Here is a 15,803-nt window from a genome sequence, read left to right on the forward strand (position 1 = left end):
AGAAGAAGAAGAAGAAGAAGAAGAAGAAGAAGAAGAAGAAGAAGAAGAAGAAGAAGAAGAAGAAGAAGAAGAAGAAACACAGTCTCAAATATAGTCTTTCTTTCTTCCACCCCCCTCCCCCACATGCACAAAATAAAAAGAATGACACAAGCATAAATCAAATAAAGCCATGTTGGCACTACAGAAAAGCAATCATAAATTTACTTCAGAAAATAAAAAGTCAAAGTTTTAATCCAGTAATCTATTAGTCGATAAATTCCAGGAATGCTCAGGGAAACAGATCCAAAATACATTTAATAAAATACAAGGTACTCTACAAAGCAAGACAAAAAAGATGCATTATACTTATAAAATGACACGTTGAATGGCAACTCCTTTGTACAATGATTTAAAGATAATAAAATAGAATTTTAAAAAGAAAAAACAAAAATGATATGGGAGAGTAAATATGACCTAAGCACTCATATGGACATAAAATAGAATAATTGCATTTATTAAAGTGTTCGAAAAAGTAGGGAGAGAAGATAAACAAAAAGAAAAGGGGGTAAATTTGATCAAAGTATATTTTCTGCATGTGTAGAACTAACAGACAATCCTTTGTTTTATTAATATACACTAATAAAAACGCTTCAGAATGGTTACATATGGTCCCTCGAAAAAAGTTCACATGAAGAATCACTCTCCTTGCCCAGTTATTTCACAGATAATAAGCTTTACTATTTAAATACATTTCTGACATGGAAAGTATGCTGTTTTTCAGTGTTCTTGATGCACAGCATGATTTCTATCTGTAACTTATAACCTTACTACTTTCATCTTTTCTGCTTTTCATATTTGTCTTTGAATATTTCATTTTGTAACATAATGTAAATGTCTACACAGTAATATGTATTTGTTTTCAAAAATTTTGGGTTTTGAGTTTTGCCTTGTATTTTGTTTGGTGTTGCCTATTTTTCCTAGCACTGACCGTGTGGTTCTAAAATATTGTGCAAAATAATGTCATTTTATTGCTGCACTTTAAAACCTATGTGCATAGTATTGCATACCTACAGGTGTGTATGTCTGTGTCTGTGTAAATTTGTTTAAGGTAATCTGGCACTTTAATCAAGTTATTTGTCTTGGCAAAATATAAGTTTTGTGAGGACTTAGTTTTTTTCTAATTTCAATCCTCTCCACTATTGAAGGTTTCTTTTTATCATCAGGAAAAAAAGGTTAATCTTTCTGTGTTAATTTAATTTGGTCTCAGAGTAAGTTAGCATGTGTACTTTGGCCTAAAATGGAACTTTAAATTTTAATACTATTTTGCAATTAGATGCATTATGTACAAAAATACCCAAAATGGTCTGAGATTCCTCAAATTTGTTCAGTTTGGACTCATAGTTCAGTGTCGGACAATTTACATGTAATGCTCTTGTTTTCCCTATTTTAAAACCAAATGGGAAATATTGCCTTGCAAAAATGTGTCTAAGGATATTGCCTTACATTAAGAAAAACTGCCATCTGAGTTCAAAAGTTTTCTAAGAGTTAATTCATAATGTGATTAAAAAATCAATAAGGAGATAAGGAAATATAAAGGAAGAGAAATATTAGTGAGGAAAGTCTTAGAAAAGGGAATTAGAGGAAGCAAAAATGGTTTCCTTTGGATGAGAAAGGATTTAGGAAGTAAGAATTGTCTTAGGGGGCTGGGAAGGTGGCTCAGTGGTAGAGTCCTTGCCTTGCATGCCTGAGGCCCTGGGTTTGATTCCTCAGCACCACATAAGAAAAAAAAAAAAAAAAAAAGCAGGAAGTGGCGCTGTGGCTTAAGTGGTAGAGCGCTAGCCTTGAGCTGAAGAGCTGAGGGGCAGCGCCCAGACCCAGAGTTCAGGCCCATGACTGGACCCCTCCACCAAAAAAAAAAAAAAAAGAAAAGAGAATTGTCTTAAATGTTTGTTGCAAAATGGAAAAAGGTAGAAATAAAAAAAAACCCAAAAAGTTCCAGTAGGTAGCAGATGGTATGAGTATGTCTTGAATTTTTTTTTTTTGTCAGTCCTGGGGCTTGGGTGCTGTCCCTGCACTTTTCAGCTCAAGGCTCTACCACTGGGCCACAGTGCCACTTCCAGTATTCTAGTGGTTTATTGGAGATAAGAGTCTCACAGACTTTCCTGCCTGGGCTGGATTCGAACTGTGATCCTCAGATCTCAGCCTCCTGAGTAGCTAGGATTACAAGTGTGAGCCACCAGCGCCCAGCTGTCTTAAATTTTTATAAGATAAAGCTTATTATGAAATATTAGTAAAATTGGCATGTAATGAACTGTGATTTAAATAAGGTCAAGATTAATACATTGATGTAAAATCAGCATCTTATTCTTTATGTCCATCTCTGAAAGTAATTGTGCATAATTAAATTAGTCAAGTTTTTAATATGTGTTTTCCAGGTATGTAAGTCACCTTGAATACAGAGCTGACAATGGTTTCAATCTTAAGTTGTATCCCAAAGTGCTATGTTCAGTTAATCAGTTGCTGTTTGAAAACTCATTATATCTACTGCGTTTGGTCATTTATAGAGTGCAGATTTCACCTGCAGTATTTAGCCTGACCCACAGGAAAATATTTGGCAAATATTTGTTGGTCAATTCTTGACAAGGTGCAGGTAAGTTCTATTTATTATTTCTATTGGTCTCCTTGTTGCTTTAACTGGAAATCAAAAGAGGTTTTGTGACAAAGACTCATTTAATCTGAGGATTGCAGTTCAAGGCCAGCCCAGACAGAAAACTCCCTCTGAGACTCCATCTCTCAACTAACTAGCAAAGAGCCAGGCTGGAAGCATGGTTCAAGAGACTCTTATCTCTAACTAAGCAGCCAAATGCTGGAAGTGGTGCTGTGGCTCAAAGTGGTAGAGTGCTAGCCTTGTGCAGAAACGCTCTGGGACAGTGCCCAGGCCTTGAGTTTCAACCCCATGACTGACAAAAGAGGTGGGAACTGGGATGTCATCCCATAAATGAGCACCTAGACCCCCAAGACCAGGCCAGTTATGACAGCAAAGAATCATGGAGAGGAGTAAGACGAGATGATGACTCCTCCAGTTACTTATGCCTGCCCTTTCAAAATTAACCAGAGCCAGGAGATCAAGAAAAATAGTTAATAATCATGCCTATCTAATGTCCATAGCTGTCTATTTTTTTTTTTTTTGTTGGTCATGGGGCTTGAACTCTGGGCCTGGGTGCTGTCCCTCAGCTCAAGGCCAGCGCTCTACCACTTTGAGCTACAGCGCCACTTCCGGTTTTCTGGTGGTTTATTGGAGATAGGAGTCTCACAGTCTCTCCTGCCCGGGCTGGCTTTGAACCGCGATCCTCAGATCTCAGCCTCCTGAGTAGCTAGGATTACAGGCATGAGCCACCAGCGCCCGGCCATAGCTGTCTATTTTGTAACTGGACAGGAGTTTACATTTTTGCTTTTGTTACCTATTTGTATTTTTAGTAAGTCTTAGATTCAGGACAGTTACCCTGGGCAGCCTCTTTGGTGCCATCCATCTGTATATTCCAGACATCTACCAAGGCCTCCTGTAGAGCCCCCAACTAGCCAAGTTATCCACTCTGCTATACAGAGGGGTTACAGTAACGTGAATAAGGTAATGAGTACATTTCTTGTTGAGCATTGTTAACCCCTCCTCCAATTTTTAATTTTCTACCCTAAACCCTTCCTTTTACCACTTGTGTGCTCTCTAGTATTTTTTCTTATTGCTCAGCCCCTGCCTTGTAAGATTTTGTTCACATTTCATCTGAAGACCCACATGGGTGTTCACCAAGGAACAGTCATTGCTGCTTTCTCCCCAACCAGATCAGACATCTCAGCCTTCTACCCAGCTAGCAGTAAATAGCCATAGAGAGTCTTCATCCCTTTCATAATTATCAAAAAGGCCCGGAATGGTAGGTGTGTCCTAGTCTCTGTGAGAATCTGCACATTGATTCCCCCTTCCTGTTTTCCATGCAAGAAGTCTCTGCCCAGTACCTGTGTTATCTAGGTAACTGGCACACTTGGAGGTCATTACCTCTCCCTTCTCTGAGGTCACATCCTGGATCGCCTCATTGGGACTGAGGGAGGTTCCTAGGCTCTGGGGTCACATGAGCATCCAGTGTAGCCACACCCTCTCCCCTGCCTGGTTACACCTTCCCAACCTGGCCACATCTTCTTCCCACTCCCCTCCCCACCTTCTTTACTTAAACCCCAGCAGGGCGGCTGTTTGTCCCTTCTGCCACTGTGCCTCTCCAACCTGCACTCGGGGCGGGGTTAGGAATAAATTACTCTTTCTTGCCTGAAGACCATGTGGTAAACTTTTTCCAGTAACCTAATTAAAATCTAACAATATGTATTTCCATCATTTGTGGAATCAGGCTGAGCACTGGTGGCTGATGTTTATAATCCTACCTACTCAGGAGTTAGTTAGTGAACAGAAGTCCAACTTGATCAAAATGTTCACAAGACTCCCAACTTAATCAACAGCTGTATGCGATAGTGTGCTCCTGTCATCTCAGCTATAGTAGAAAGTATACTAGGAAGACTAGTCCAGGCTGGCCCAGGCAAATCTGAGATCTAATCCCAATAACAACTAGAGCAAACAAGAGCTGGAGGTGTGACTCAAGCATAGAGCATTTGTCTAGCAAGCACAAAGCCCTAAGTTCAAATCCCATTACTGCCAAAAATAAAAAGTAAAAGTAAAAAAAAAAAAGAATCAAAGGCACTTTTTTTTCTTTTTGTTGGATGTGGGGCTTGAACTCTAGGCCTGGATGCTGTCCCTCACCTCTTCAGCTCAAGGCAAGTGTTCTACTGCTTGAGCCACAGCACCACTTCTGGTTTTCTGGTGGTTTATTGGAGATAAGAGTCTTATGGACTTTGCTGCTGGGGCTGGCTTTGAACCTCGATCCTCAGATCTCAGCCTCCTGATTAGCTTGGATTATAGCTGTGTGCCACTGGCACCCAGCAAATGTGTTTTTTGTTGTTGTTGTTGGTTGTGGAGCTTGAACTTTGGGTCTGGGCTCTGTCCCTGACCTCTTCAGCTCAAGGCAAGTACACTAGCACTTGAGCCAAAGCATCAAAAGTACTTTATAAATAATAATTGTAATATATATATATATATATATATATATATATATGCATATATATTTCAGGTCCAAATGGAATTCTATCTGTAGATCTACATTCCAAGGCTCTGATTTACTCTCTATAAATAATATTTAAGTGAGGCCTTGTTTAAGATAATGAGCTTTGGTCATTTCCTTTGCAATGTTTCTCTGTTCACAAACAGCCCAAATGAAGGTAAATACTGAAAGAATCCTATACAGCCATGCCAGGGGACCACACGGAAGCAGGCAAGAACAGGAGGAAAGATTATTACAAGGTTTATTAGAGGAGCCATATTTGCCCTGGAGAGAGAGAGCACATGGTGACTTGAGCTATCTAGGTAGCACGGGGTCTCAGGGTAGGAAGTGAGGTAGAGGAGAGTTCCGGTGGGTCTGGGTGGAAAGAGGGAGGGGCCAACTGTATGGCGAGAACTCCAGGGCAGGGAGGAGTTCAGGCCTGCGTGGAGCTGAGGACCAAAGCTGAGCACAATGCTTCCAAGTACTACTTATAAATATATTTTGCTAAACAAACAACTCTTCCCACTTTTAATATCTCACCAAGTAATACACCTGGAGCCCTCAGGTTTAAACATATAGGTCGAGAACATTCACCTGTCACTCAATTCCAAACAGGATCACATTCTATAAATGGCTTTAAGATAAGCATACTATTAGGTTACTCAATTATCCACACATTCCAAGAGTTTCTCAGAGAATATTTCTTCTGCATCTTAACTGACTAAACAAATGTTCCAAAGTTGGGATACAGGGATCTTCTCATTGACCTGACATCTCTTTATTTTCAGAAATCATTCTATATTGTTTCAACCTTGCTTCCTGGGATCGAGGGGGTTCAGCTCAGGGTCAGTGCAGAGTCGAACTATGAGCCCTCATCTACACAGGTCCACTTCAATGTCAAAATTAATAAGAGCACTGGAACTCAAATGCTACTCCATCTGTGGGCTGTGTCCAGCCTAAGTATCTTGAGGAGTCACCTGGTCTGACAATGAATGATAACTCAGGAGCTGAGTAGGAGAAGCATGGTGTTTGGACTACTTACTTGAGTGTGGTGAGCTCTGTGAGGGACGGCTGAGTAGCCTTGAGATAACTTTCTCTTCGTGCAGCCACTTTAGGAGAAGGCTTGGGACTTGTGTCTGAGTCCCCACTGTCTTCATCCCCCATGGCCTTGATGTAGCTACCACTTCGCATCCTTCGGCATGGAATCTCGTCATCTTTCCCTCGAGGTGTGTATCCTGACCATTCATCTTGAGGAACCTGGGCAGAGAGAAAACAAGTCATTCCTTGTTTGTGAAATCCTACATCTCTCTCCTGGCCGTTTTTTGTTTTGTTTTGCTGTTTGTTTTGGGTGTAACTAATAGAGATCATTATCTAAAACTTTAGATGTTAACCTTTCATTGATAGGGCTTAACTGTAATGGGTTTGAAAATATACTGAAGACATGCAAATCCTTGACACAACACATTTCAAAAAAGCATCCTAGGCATTAAGGGACATGAGAATCATTGGCTCTGATTCATTTCCTACTTCTCCATTTTCTCACACTGGTAATAGCTGAGTCAGGCATAGATAGCCATGGGAGAAGAGAGCAGATTTCTTTGAGCTGTTCTCGATCATTATTTAAGATTCAGAATCTTTCTGATTTGTCTATACCTTTCCTGATCTTTTTTGTCTCTACTGTCTCAGAGCCAGCCTCTTTGTTTCTGAAGCCAGGGCTCTACTCGATACCAGATGCTTTTGCTGATTAATCCCCTATTCTTTCTGTATTCTCTTTAATATGTATTCAGCATCATAGATATGCTTAAAACATTCTGAAGATTTCTAATGATGTCTTCCTGAAAGGTGGTATAGTTTTGTTTATTTTGTGCCAGTCCTGGGGCTTGAACATAAGGTCTTGGAGTTGTCCCTGAGCTTGTGTGCTCAAGGCTAGCACTTGAGCAACAGCTCCACTTCTGGTTTTTGGGTGCTTAACTAGAGATGAGGGTTTCCTAGATTTTCCTGCCAGGGCCTGCTTTTGAACCACAGTCCTCAGATCTCAGCCTCTTGAGTAGCTAGGGTGTGAGCCACCAGTGCCTGGCTGGTTGTAGTTTTAAAATCTTCATGTTTTCTGACTCCTATATATGTGCACACACACATACACATGTGCACACACACACATATACACGTACAAGCATGCATCCCTTGCACACACTGACAGAAAACACACTTCTGAGAGCAACTCCCCTGTTCAAATTCTGATTGGTCTGCTGACCCAGTGTGGCTATTGATCCAAATCATTTTCCCCCCTCTGGGTCTGCTGGATCCTACTCTAAGTCCCTAATTATGGGGACAGCACAAGTAGGAGCTATCAGAGCATGGCGTTCCTTCTTTTCACAGTCATGTCTTTCAAGTTGAGCTGGCATTACATCATGCTTTTGAAAGTGCTGACATTCTCATCAATTATGACATTCTTATGATAGTCTCTTCAATTCCCTTTAGATTTTTCTCTCCAGCATGAATTCAACCTTACACCCATATGATCTCACTTTGCTTCTATTTGGTGAAAGGAATGCATAATGACCACCCTGTTCATCTGTCAAGAAGTAACAAGGGCCTTGTATAATGCTTGTAACCCGGCAGAGTTTAATTAAAAGAGAGAGAGAGAGAAGCCTGGTAAGAGGGGCAGGCAGTGACAAGGTTGATTCTTGCCCTTAACATGCCTGGAACAGAGATAAGAAGACAAAGGATGAATAAATTTGGGAATTCACATGCTGGCAAGTTGAAGAGATAGTGCCACAAATGAAATACGAATTAAAGGGAAACAGAAATAGGAGTTAGCAGTAAAGGCAATGGAGAGGAATATTCCAGAAGGGATCTTGGAGCTGGACAGAAGAGAAAATTATATTTACTATTCTGACACTAATTATTTATTGGGTATCTATTAAGTTCATACAATATTTCGTGTGTGTGTGTGTGTGTGTGTGTGTGTGTGTGTGTGTGTGTGTATTTGTGTCCTGGGTCATGAACTAAGGGCTTTTGTACTGTCCCTGAGTTTTTTTAAGCTCAAGACGAGCGTTCAACCACTTGAGCCACAGTTCCACTCCCAGAGGTTTTTCTTCTTCTTTTTAAGATACTAAGAGCCTCACAGATTTTCCTGATTGGCTGGCTGGCTGGCTTTGAACTACAATCCTCTGATCTCAGCCTCTTGAATAGCCAGGATTACAGGGGTGAGTCACTGGTGCTGCCTAGTGTTTTATTCTTAGCAATTAAGTATGGTAAGAAATTTACTTATGGGGAATTATTTAATCAATACAGCAAACATGAGCTTTTTTTGGCATCAATCAGAGAGCTGAAGTAATTTGCTGATCTATATAGTGTATGAATCTGACATGTAAAGAAGAAAATTGTCCACAATGATTCAGATCACATTAGGCAGAAAGTTCTAAATTGCATGAAGTGAGAATAGATGTTCCTCTATAAAAATCATTCTCCTTTCCCCCTTAAATTTCTATGTAATTTGCAGGTTTATACTTAGAAGCATCAGAGATGTTACTATCCATGGACTTCAAAGCAGCAGTTTGTTGGTTCTTATTTTGAAAGGTACTTGACAGAACTACATTATGCACAGGTCTATTTAACTTAACAAATTCTCACATTGTGTTTCTTGTGTGCATGCACTGTTAGAAATGCTTTATAAACACTAACTTGTTGGATCCAAACAACTAACGGGTAGAATACCACCCTTTATAATAATAATTATATATAATGTAATAATAATTGTTATGGTTACCATCATTTTCAAATGAGCAGACTCAGGTTATTGAACTCACCCTAAGTGACAGGCCTGAGGATCAGAGTTTCAATGAGGCAGATCCTGTGCCTTGCCCTGACCATGATTATCAATAACCTACTTCCCGGTGTGTCTTTCTCTCTCTCTGTTTCTGTCTCTCTGATAATAAAGTTTGGATTCAGAGAATCCTACTTACATAGCAAGTGCTTTACCACTTGAACCACACTCTCAGTCCTTTTGCTTTTAGTTCCTTTTCTGTTTTAAGAAAGGGTCTCTCACATTTTCCAAGGCTCTCCTCAAACCATGATCCTTCTATCTCTGCCTCCTAAGTGACAGGATTGCAGGAGTACACATCACACCTTGTTTGAGAGCCTTTTGTTCTAAGCTATGCTTTGTGAAACCTGAAGAATTGAACAAATATAGTCCTTGACATCTCCATAATACATCACATTAAATACATTTCTAATTTATTAATTGTAGGGTTTTCAAAAATCTATGTATTTATTTTTTTTTAGTTCACAAGCATCAAAATCGCCATAGCAACAGGACTTCTTAGGAAACTATAAATGTTAATGACAGTTCAGTTTTCCTTTGGTTGGTAAGTGACTCACTGCATAGATATGATTATGTTTAGAACCTCATTATTGGCTTAGCAATTAGATGGTAACAATTAACTTGGTACAGGTAGGGTCTTGGATGATGCATCCAACACTTGCCCTTTCTCAGTACTGAAGTTTATAATATTACTCAGGGAATATGTCAGAGACTAATGACGAACTGATTAGCTAATATTACTTACAGGGAAAATGTAGCAAATTTCTGTTTAGGTGCTTTTCAAGGGTGGCTTTTGGCAGGAACTTGAGCTTTTACTAGAAATGTCTATAGCTGTTGCTAAGGGAACCAGCAGAGAAGTATTTAATCTGTATTCCTTTCAATGAAGCATCCTTTTCAAGAGATAGCAGCTAAGACTCCACGCTGACGTGCCTTCCATTGGTGTGGAATATAAGTATCAACATATTACTCAACTATCTAAAGGCAACATTCAATAAGCTTACAGGGAAATCAGTTCTGGGAAAAAGTGCAAGGGTACAGACAATCAAGAACTTGGAGAAGTGAAACATTGGTGCTGCATTAGAGAGGCCAGAAAAATTGCTAGATTTGAGACAGTTTCTTTTTTTTAATATCTTAAAGTTTAAAGCCAAGGTTAGACAATGCTGAAGTGCAAGTTCTTAAAGCAAGCATACCATTTGTAAGGGGCCCAAAGAGTTCAATACTATGCCCTTTAGATCATGATGCTATGGCCACCTAGTCAAAGGTTACAGTGTCTTTCCACTTCAGTTTCACCAAGGGAAATGAGTTAGGCAAATCTAAAGAAAAGGTAAACTTGCAGCTTCCTGAGAAAGACTTCATTGCTATTGGTGATGGTGGCTTAAGAAATTGAAGTCTGGTAAGAAAGGAAGCCAGAATAGAAAGAAAAGAGCACAGGTGTTTGTAACACAAGGCTCATGGGATGCAGGTCTGAGCCATTTTAGGAGGTGGCTAACCCAGTCACATTAAAGAAATAGTAACAAACCAGGTGCAGAGGTGCACGCTTATAATCCTAGCTAGTTGGGAGGTAGGGCAATAGCGAGTTTGAAGCTTACCCCAGGCAAAATTAGTAGACACCTTACCTCAAAAAAAAAAAACAAATAAAAACAAAAGGAGTAGGGTGTGGCTCAAAAGCTAGAGTTCTACCCTGAGTTTTATCTGGAGTACAGAAAAAAAAGAGCCATCTGTGATATCTTAAGTTTTACAGTAGAAGTATTCATGTACTGCTTTGTTGAATGGTTGAATGGCAACTCCTTTGTACAACGACTTAAAGATAAAATTAAAAAAAACATAAAAAGATGATTTATTTTGTAATACTTATGTCTCAATACTAACAGTCCAACAAACAGCTTTAAAAAATATTTATTTTTGGTGGTAGTGAGGTTTGAACTCAGGGCCTCACACTTGGTTTCTATCTCTTGCGCTATCCCTCAGTCCTTTTTACTTTAGTTTGTTTTCAGATAGGGTCTTAGGAAAATGGATCTTCCTGTTTCTGCCTCCCAAGTAGTTGGAATTATAGCTACAAATCCTGCCTCAGGAGCTCTATTTTTGATAAAATGAAGAACAGTAGGCATTATTTATTCTAGTCAGTCTCAACCTAAGTCGCAAGGTGTCATTTGGAAGACCAAAAAAACATACCTGTGACCAAAGACCTACAGTCACCCTTTAAATACCTGCAGCCTGCCTGCTTGCTTGCTTGCCTGCCTGTCTGCCTACCTGCTTTCCTCCCTCCCTCTTTTCCTTCCTTCTTTTATTTTTTTCCTCTTTCTCTCTTTCTTTCTATCTCTTTTGTGTGCTAGGGCGGGTGTTTGAACTCAGGGCTCTGTTTCTTAGCTCTTTCTTGGTGCCAGTCCTGGGGATTGAACTCGGGGCCTGGGCACTGTCCCTGAGCTTTTTTGATCAAGGCTAGCACTCTACCACTTGAGCCACAGCTCCACTTAAAGCTTTTTTGTTAGTTAATTGGAGAGAAGAGAATCATGAGCTTTCCTATCTGAGCTGGTGTCATACTTCTCAAATCTCAGCCTCCTGAGTAACTAGGATTACAAGCATGAGCTGCAGGTGCCCAGCCTGTCACTTAGCTTTTTCACACAAGGCTAGTGCTCTACCACATCTGGCTTTTTTCCTGGTTAACTTTTCTTCCCAACTTTTCTTCCCAAGCTGGCTTTAAACTTTCATACTCAGATCTCAGCCTCTTTAGTAGCTAAGATTACAGATGAGAGCCACAGCACTTGGTAAGGTTGTTTCCTTATAGCTGAAGTATTGTTAGACACTGAATGGTGGATCATTCAAATGAAGACTACATTCCATTTAGTCATAAAACAAGACTAAACAGAACACCTAATGGGGTATGCTTAACAGTCTCTCTCTTGCTTTTTGACACCCCCAACCCCTTATTCAGTTTCTTCTGCAAGTACTTTTGATTGTTTATCTGCTAGTAGTGAATAATTCAAATGTTGATATCATTTAGGGAACTTACATTCTAGGAAAGCTGGAAGAGTAGACAAACACGAAATAAACGGAGAAGTTAATTTCAGAAAGTATAAATGCTTTGAGGAAAATACATGAGATGATGGCTCTCTTGGTTTATTCCCCAGAGTTGATGCTCTGAGGAGGGAATGTCTCTGAGGAGATCTGATGACCAAAGCAGCCTGCCCAGGGAAGACCTAGGGGTGGAGCTTCCAGCCAGAAGACTCAGCAAGTGCAAAAGTCTTTAGAGTAAGCTTGATGTAATCAATGCCTATGAATGAAAATGCCAGTTTGACCAGAGGGCATTGAGCAGAAGGGAAGTTATATAAGGGGAGATTAAGAGATCAGGGCAGGCCTCATCTATTTTGTAAGTTCATGTCAAATTGTATTTCAAACTTGGGCTGGGTAGGTGGCTCAGTGGTCGAGTGCTTGCCTTGCATGCATGAGGCTCTGGGTTCGATTCCTCAGCATCACATAAGCAGAAAAAGCCAGAAGTGGTGCTGTGGCTCAGGTGGTGGAGCACTATCCTTGAGCTGAAGAGCTAAGGGACAGCACCCAGGCCCAGAGTTCAGGCCCCACAAGTGACAAAAAAAAATATTTTCTTTCAAACTTGGACTCAGTTACTTCAAAGTTCCTTCTAACTCTCCATCCTAAGCTTACTGTCTCCGTTATGAAATCTGTAGCATGTGCCATCTACATAAGGAGTCAGTAAACCATAGCTTGCAATCTAAATTCTGTACCACTGTCTGATTTTTATAAATAAAGTTTTATTGATAGATTTCCATCGTCTTTCATTGTCTATGGCTGGCTTTAACCTACAAGGGCAGAGCTGTGTGGTTGTGATAGAAATGGCCTGGCGTACAGAAAATACATGCTAGCCCCTGCCTGATGCCCATGCTCATTTTGAGTACTTATCTGCATCACTACTAGTTCTCATCTGTAAACTTACTGGAGACAGGAAAAGTTGAATAGCTGAAGCACTGGGTTCTACAATTCCACAAGCCAGTTTCACATTCATGCTGGACAACTTAGGTAATTACTGTCTCTTATTCCTGCATAGAACCACCTCCATAGAACCACCTGCAGACTAAATGAAGCAATGCCCACAGCTGTGTAGGGTGTGCTTGGTAAAGGTGCGTTTTCTGGCAGTGCCATACTCTTCAGAGCACTTGGCTCCCGTATTGAGCCCACAGATAACTCCTTAATTATAGATCACCATAGCTCTTCACAAAGACTCTGATGACAGCTTTCAGTTTTCTTTGGTAATGTAAGGGTGACAAAACTGAAATATTCTTAAGCAAAAATAGAAACGCCTAGTGCCGTCATGTCTCCCCGCCATGAATTACCCATCTTGTGGACCTTCCTCTTATTCTAGAGCACTGAGGGGAGAACCAGCCCCCTCAGGCCATCTTGGACAAGATCAGTTGTCTGAATTTCCCCAATACCAACCTCTGCTTCACAAAGCAGAAATCCTAGGGGAAAAAGAAACCCCTATGGGAATTATTCTTTTTTGGGGGGGGGTCCAGTCGTGGGGCCTGACCTCTGGGCCTGGGCACTGTCCCTCAGCTCTTCAGCTCAAGGCTAGCACTCTACCACTTGAGCCACAGAGCCACTTCCAGCTTTTTTTCCTGCTTTATTCTGAACTGCATGGTGGCTCTGTTCTGTTCAGCTCAGAGTCACTGAGCTGGAAAGGGCAGGCTAGCAAAGGTCACAGGCAAGTTTCTCATTGTCTAACTATTTCTAGAGCCTCAGTGGTGTTTCTGGGTAAATGTGGCACAAAATAAATGAATGAATGAGCTCCTAAACCAGCTTTGCTTCTAATCATCATGTGATCTTGGATAAATCACTTCACTTCTGTGATTTAGTTTTTCCCTCTGTAAAGTGGAATGCTAACATATCTATAATGGATAAAGATAAAATATGAATACAGTTTATAAACACTAAAACACAAAATTGTGAGCTTAAAGGTTGGAAATGCGTTATCTTTTATTTTTATTTTTTTTCCTCCCACAAGCTGGGGTTTGAACTTAGGTTCTTTTTTTTTTTTTTGGGTCCGGTCATGGGGCCTGAATTCTGGGTCTGGGTGCTGTCCCTCAGCTCTTCAGCTCAAGGCTAGTGCTCTACCACTTGAGCCACAGTGCCACTTCCAGTTTTTTTTCTTTTTGCTTATGTGGTGTTGGGGAATTGAACCAGGGCCTCATGCATGCAAGGCAAGCTCTCTACCACTGAGCCACCTTCCCAGCCCCTGAACTTAGGTTCTTATGTTGGCCAAGCAGGTGCTCCATCAATTGAGCCTCAGTCTTTTTTGCTTTGCTATTTTTCAAATATGGTCTTGTGTTTATGCATCAGACAGCCTGGACATAAACTATAAAAGTATCTTTTAATGTTTATTATAAAAGAACTCTTCTATTTACATTTCCCATGTAGCTGGGATGATAGAACTAAATGACCATACCCACCTTTTATTGATTGAGATGGGGATCCCAAGAGCTTTTTGCCTAGGCTCACTCTGAACCACGATCCTCTCAATTTCCACCTTCTGAAGCTAGGAACCACTCTATTGAAACTGGATTACCTTTATTTTTGTATGGTACTAGAGTTTTGAACTCAGGGCTTTGCATTTGCTAGACAAACGCTTTACCAACTGAGACCTAACTCCAAAGCCATTTTTGTGCTGGTAATTTTTTTTGGGGGGGTCCAGTCGTGGGGCCTGAACTTTGGGCCTGGTCGCTGTCCCTCAGCTCTTCAGCTCAAGGCTAGCGCTCTACCACTTGAGCCACAGCGCCACTTCAGACTTTTTTCTTTTTGCTTATGTGGTGCTGAGGAATTGAACCCAGGGCCTCAGGCATGCAAGGCAAGCGCTCTACCACTAAGCCACCTTCCCAGCCCTGTGCTGGTAATTTTTGAGATAGAATCTTACTTTCTGTTCAGGCATGTGCCTGTACTTCAATACAGTCATATTTGGTTTCCATCATTGCTGGAATGTTAGGTACACACTTCCATATTCAGTTTCTTTTATTGACATGGAGTCTCATTGACTTTTCTGCCTGAGGCTAGCCTGGAGCTATGATCCTCCCAATTTCAGCCTTCTACAAAGCTAGTATGACAGGCATGTATCTCTACACCTAGCTATTGATTAAGAAAGAGTCTTACAAACTTTGCCCTGAATCTCCAGCCTCCCTTCTTGGCCTGCTAAGTAGTTAGGATTACAGGCTTCAAAGAAACCTGGCTACTTTTAAAGCATGGCCTACAATAGATATTAGGGGAGTGAAAAATAGAAGCATTTCAGAAGGCTATAGCATAAGAAATAAATACATATAGACTACATGACAGTCAACTGGGAAGAACATGACTGTAGGTCGTACATTGACCTACAGGCACATAAAGTTATTTTTATTTATCTGCCTCGTGTGTCCTTTGGAGGTGGATTGGTGCTGCTCTTTTTTTTCCTCTCTTAGGTTGTTCCCAAGCTCAGCTGAAAGAGGATCAGTTCTGGGAGGCCTGTGAGCTGTGGCTCAGAGCCAGAGGTCCTTAAAATACTTCCCTTATAGGGAAGCTTGAAAGGTTTCATGATTCAAGGTAATAACTTCTGAAACACTTGGCTAATTATTTTTTAAATCCCTTATCTCCACTTAGTTAATAAAGTTCTTCCCATTTGGAATATACAAACTAATCCTAGTTTTACCCCTCTGCTTTCTTCTAAAACACCCCATTGTTTGAACTCTAAAATGTAATTCAAACCTCACAGTTTTTTGGTACTATTAAGATACACTATCAATTAAGTGGGGGTACTCCATAGATTACATAGTGCATGTATAGATGCTAAAATGTGAAAAATAAAGATCTCAGAATCAATTAAAGACTCT

The 15,803-nt window shown here is 40.5% G+C and overlaps 1 protein-coding gene across 9 annotated transcripts in view; it reads right to left on the reverse strand.

The window, feature by feature from the left end:
* Positions 1-15,803, reverse strand: part of Dlgap1 (discs, large (Drosophila) homolog-associated protein 1) — a 338,446-nt gene that overhangs the window by 239,398 nt on the left and 83,245 nt on the right. For all 9 annotated transcript variants that reach the window (XM_013027147.1, XM_013027154.1, XM_013027149.1 and 6 more), the window contains exon 2: positions 6,157-6,371. In XM_013027147.1, the coding sequence (XP_012882601.1) occupies positions 6,157-6,371 (215 nt within the window). The remainder of the gene's footprint in view (positions 1-6,156; positions 6,372-15,803) is intronic.

Source organism: Dipodomys ordii, unplaced genomic scaffold (genome assembly GCF_000151885.1).
Source record: "Dipodomys ordii isolate 6190 unplaced genomic scaffold, Dord_2.0 Scaffold100, whole genome shotgun sequence".
NCBI classification, from domain to species: domain Eukaryota; kingdom Metazoa; phylum Chordata; class Mammalia; order Rodentia; family Heteromyidae; genus Dipodomys; species Dipodomys ordii.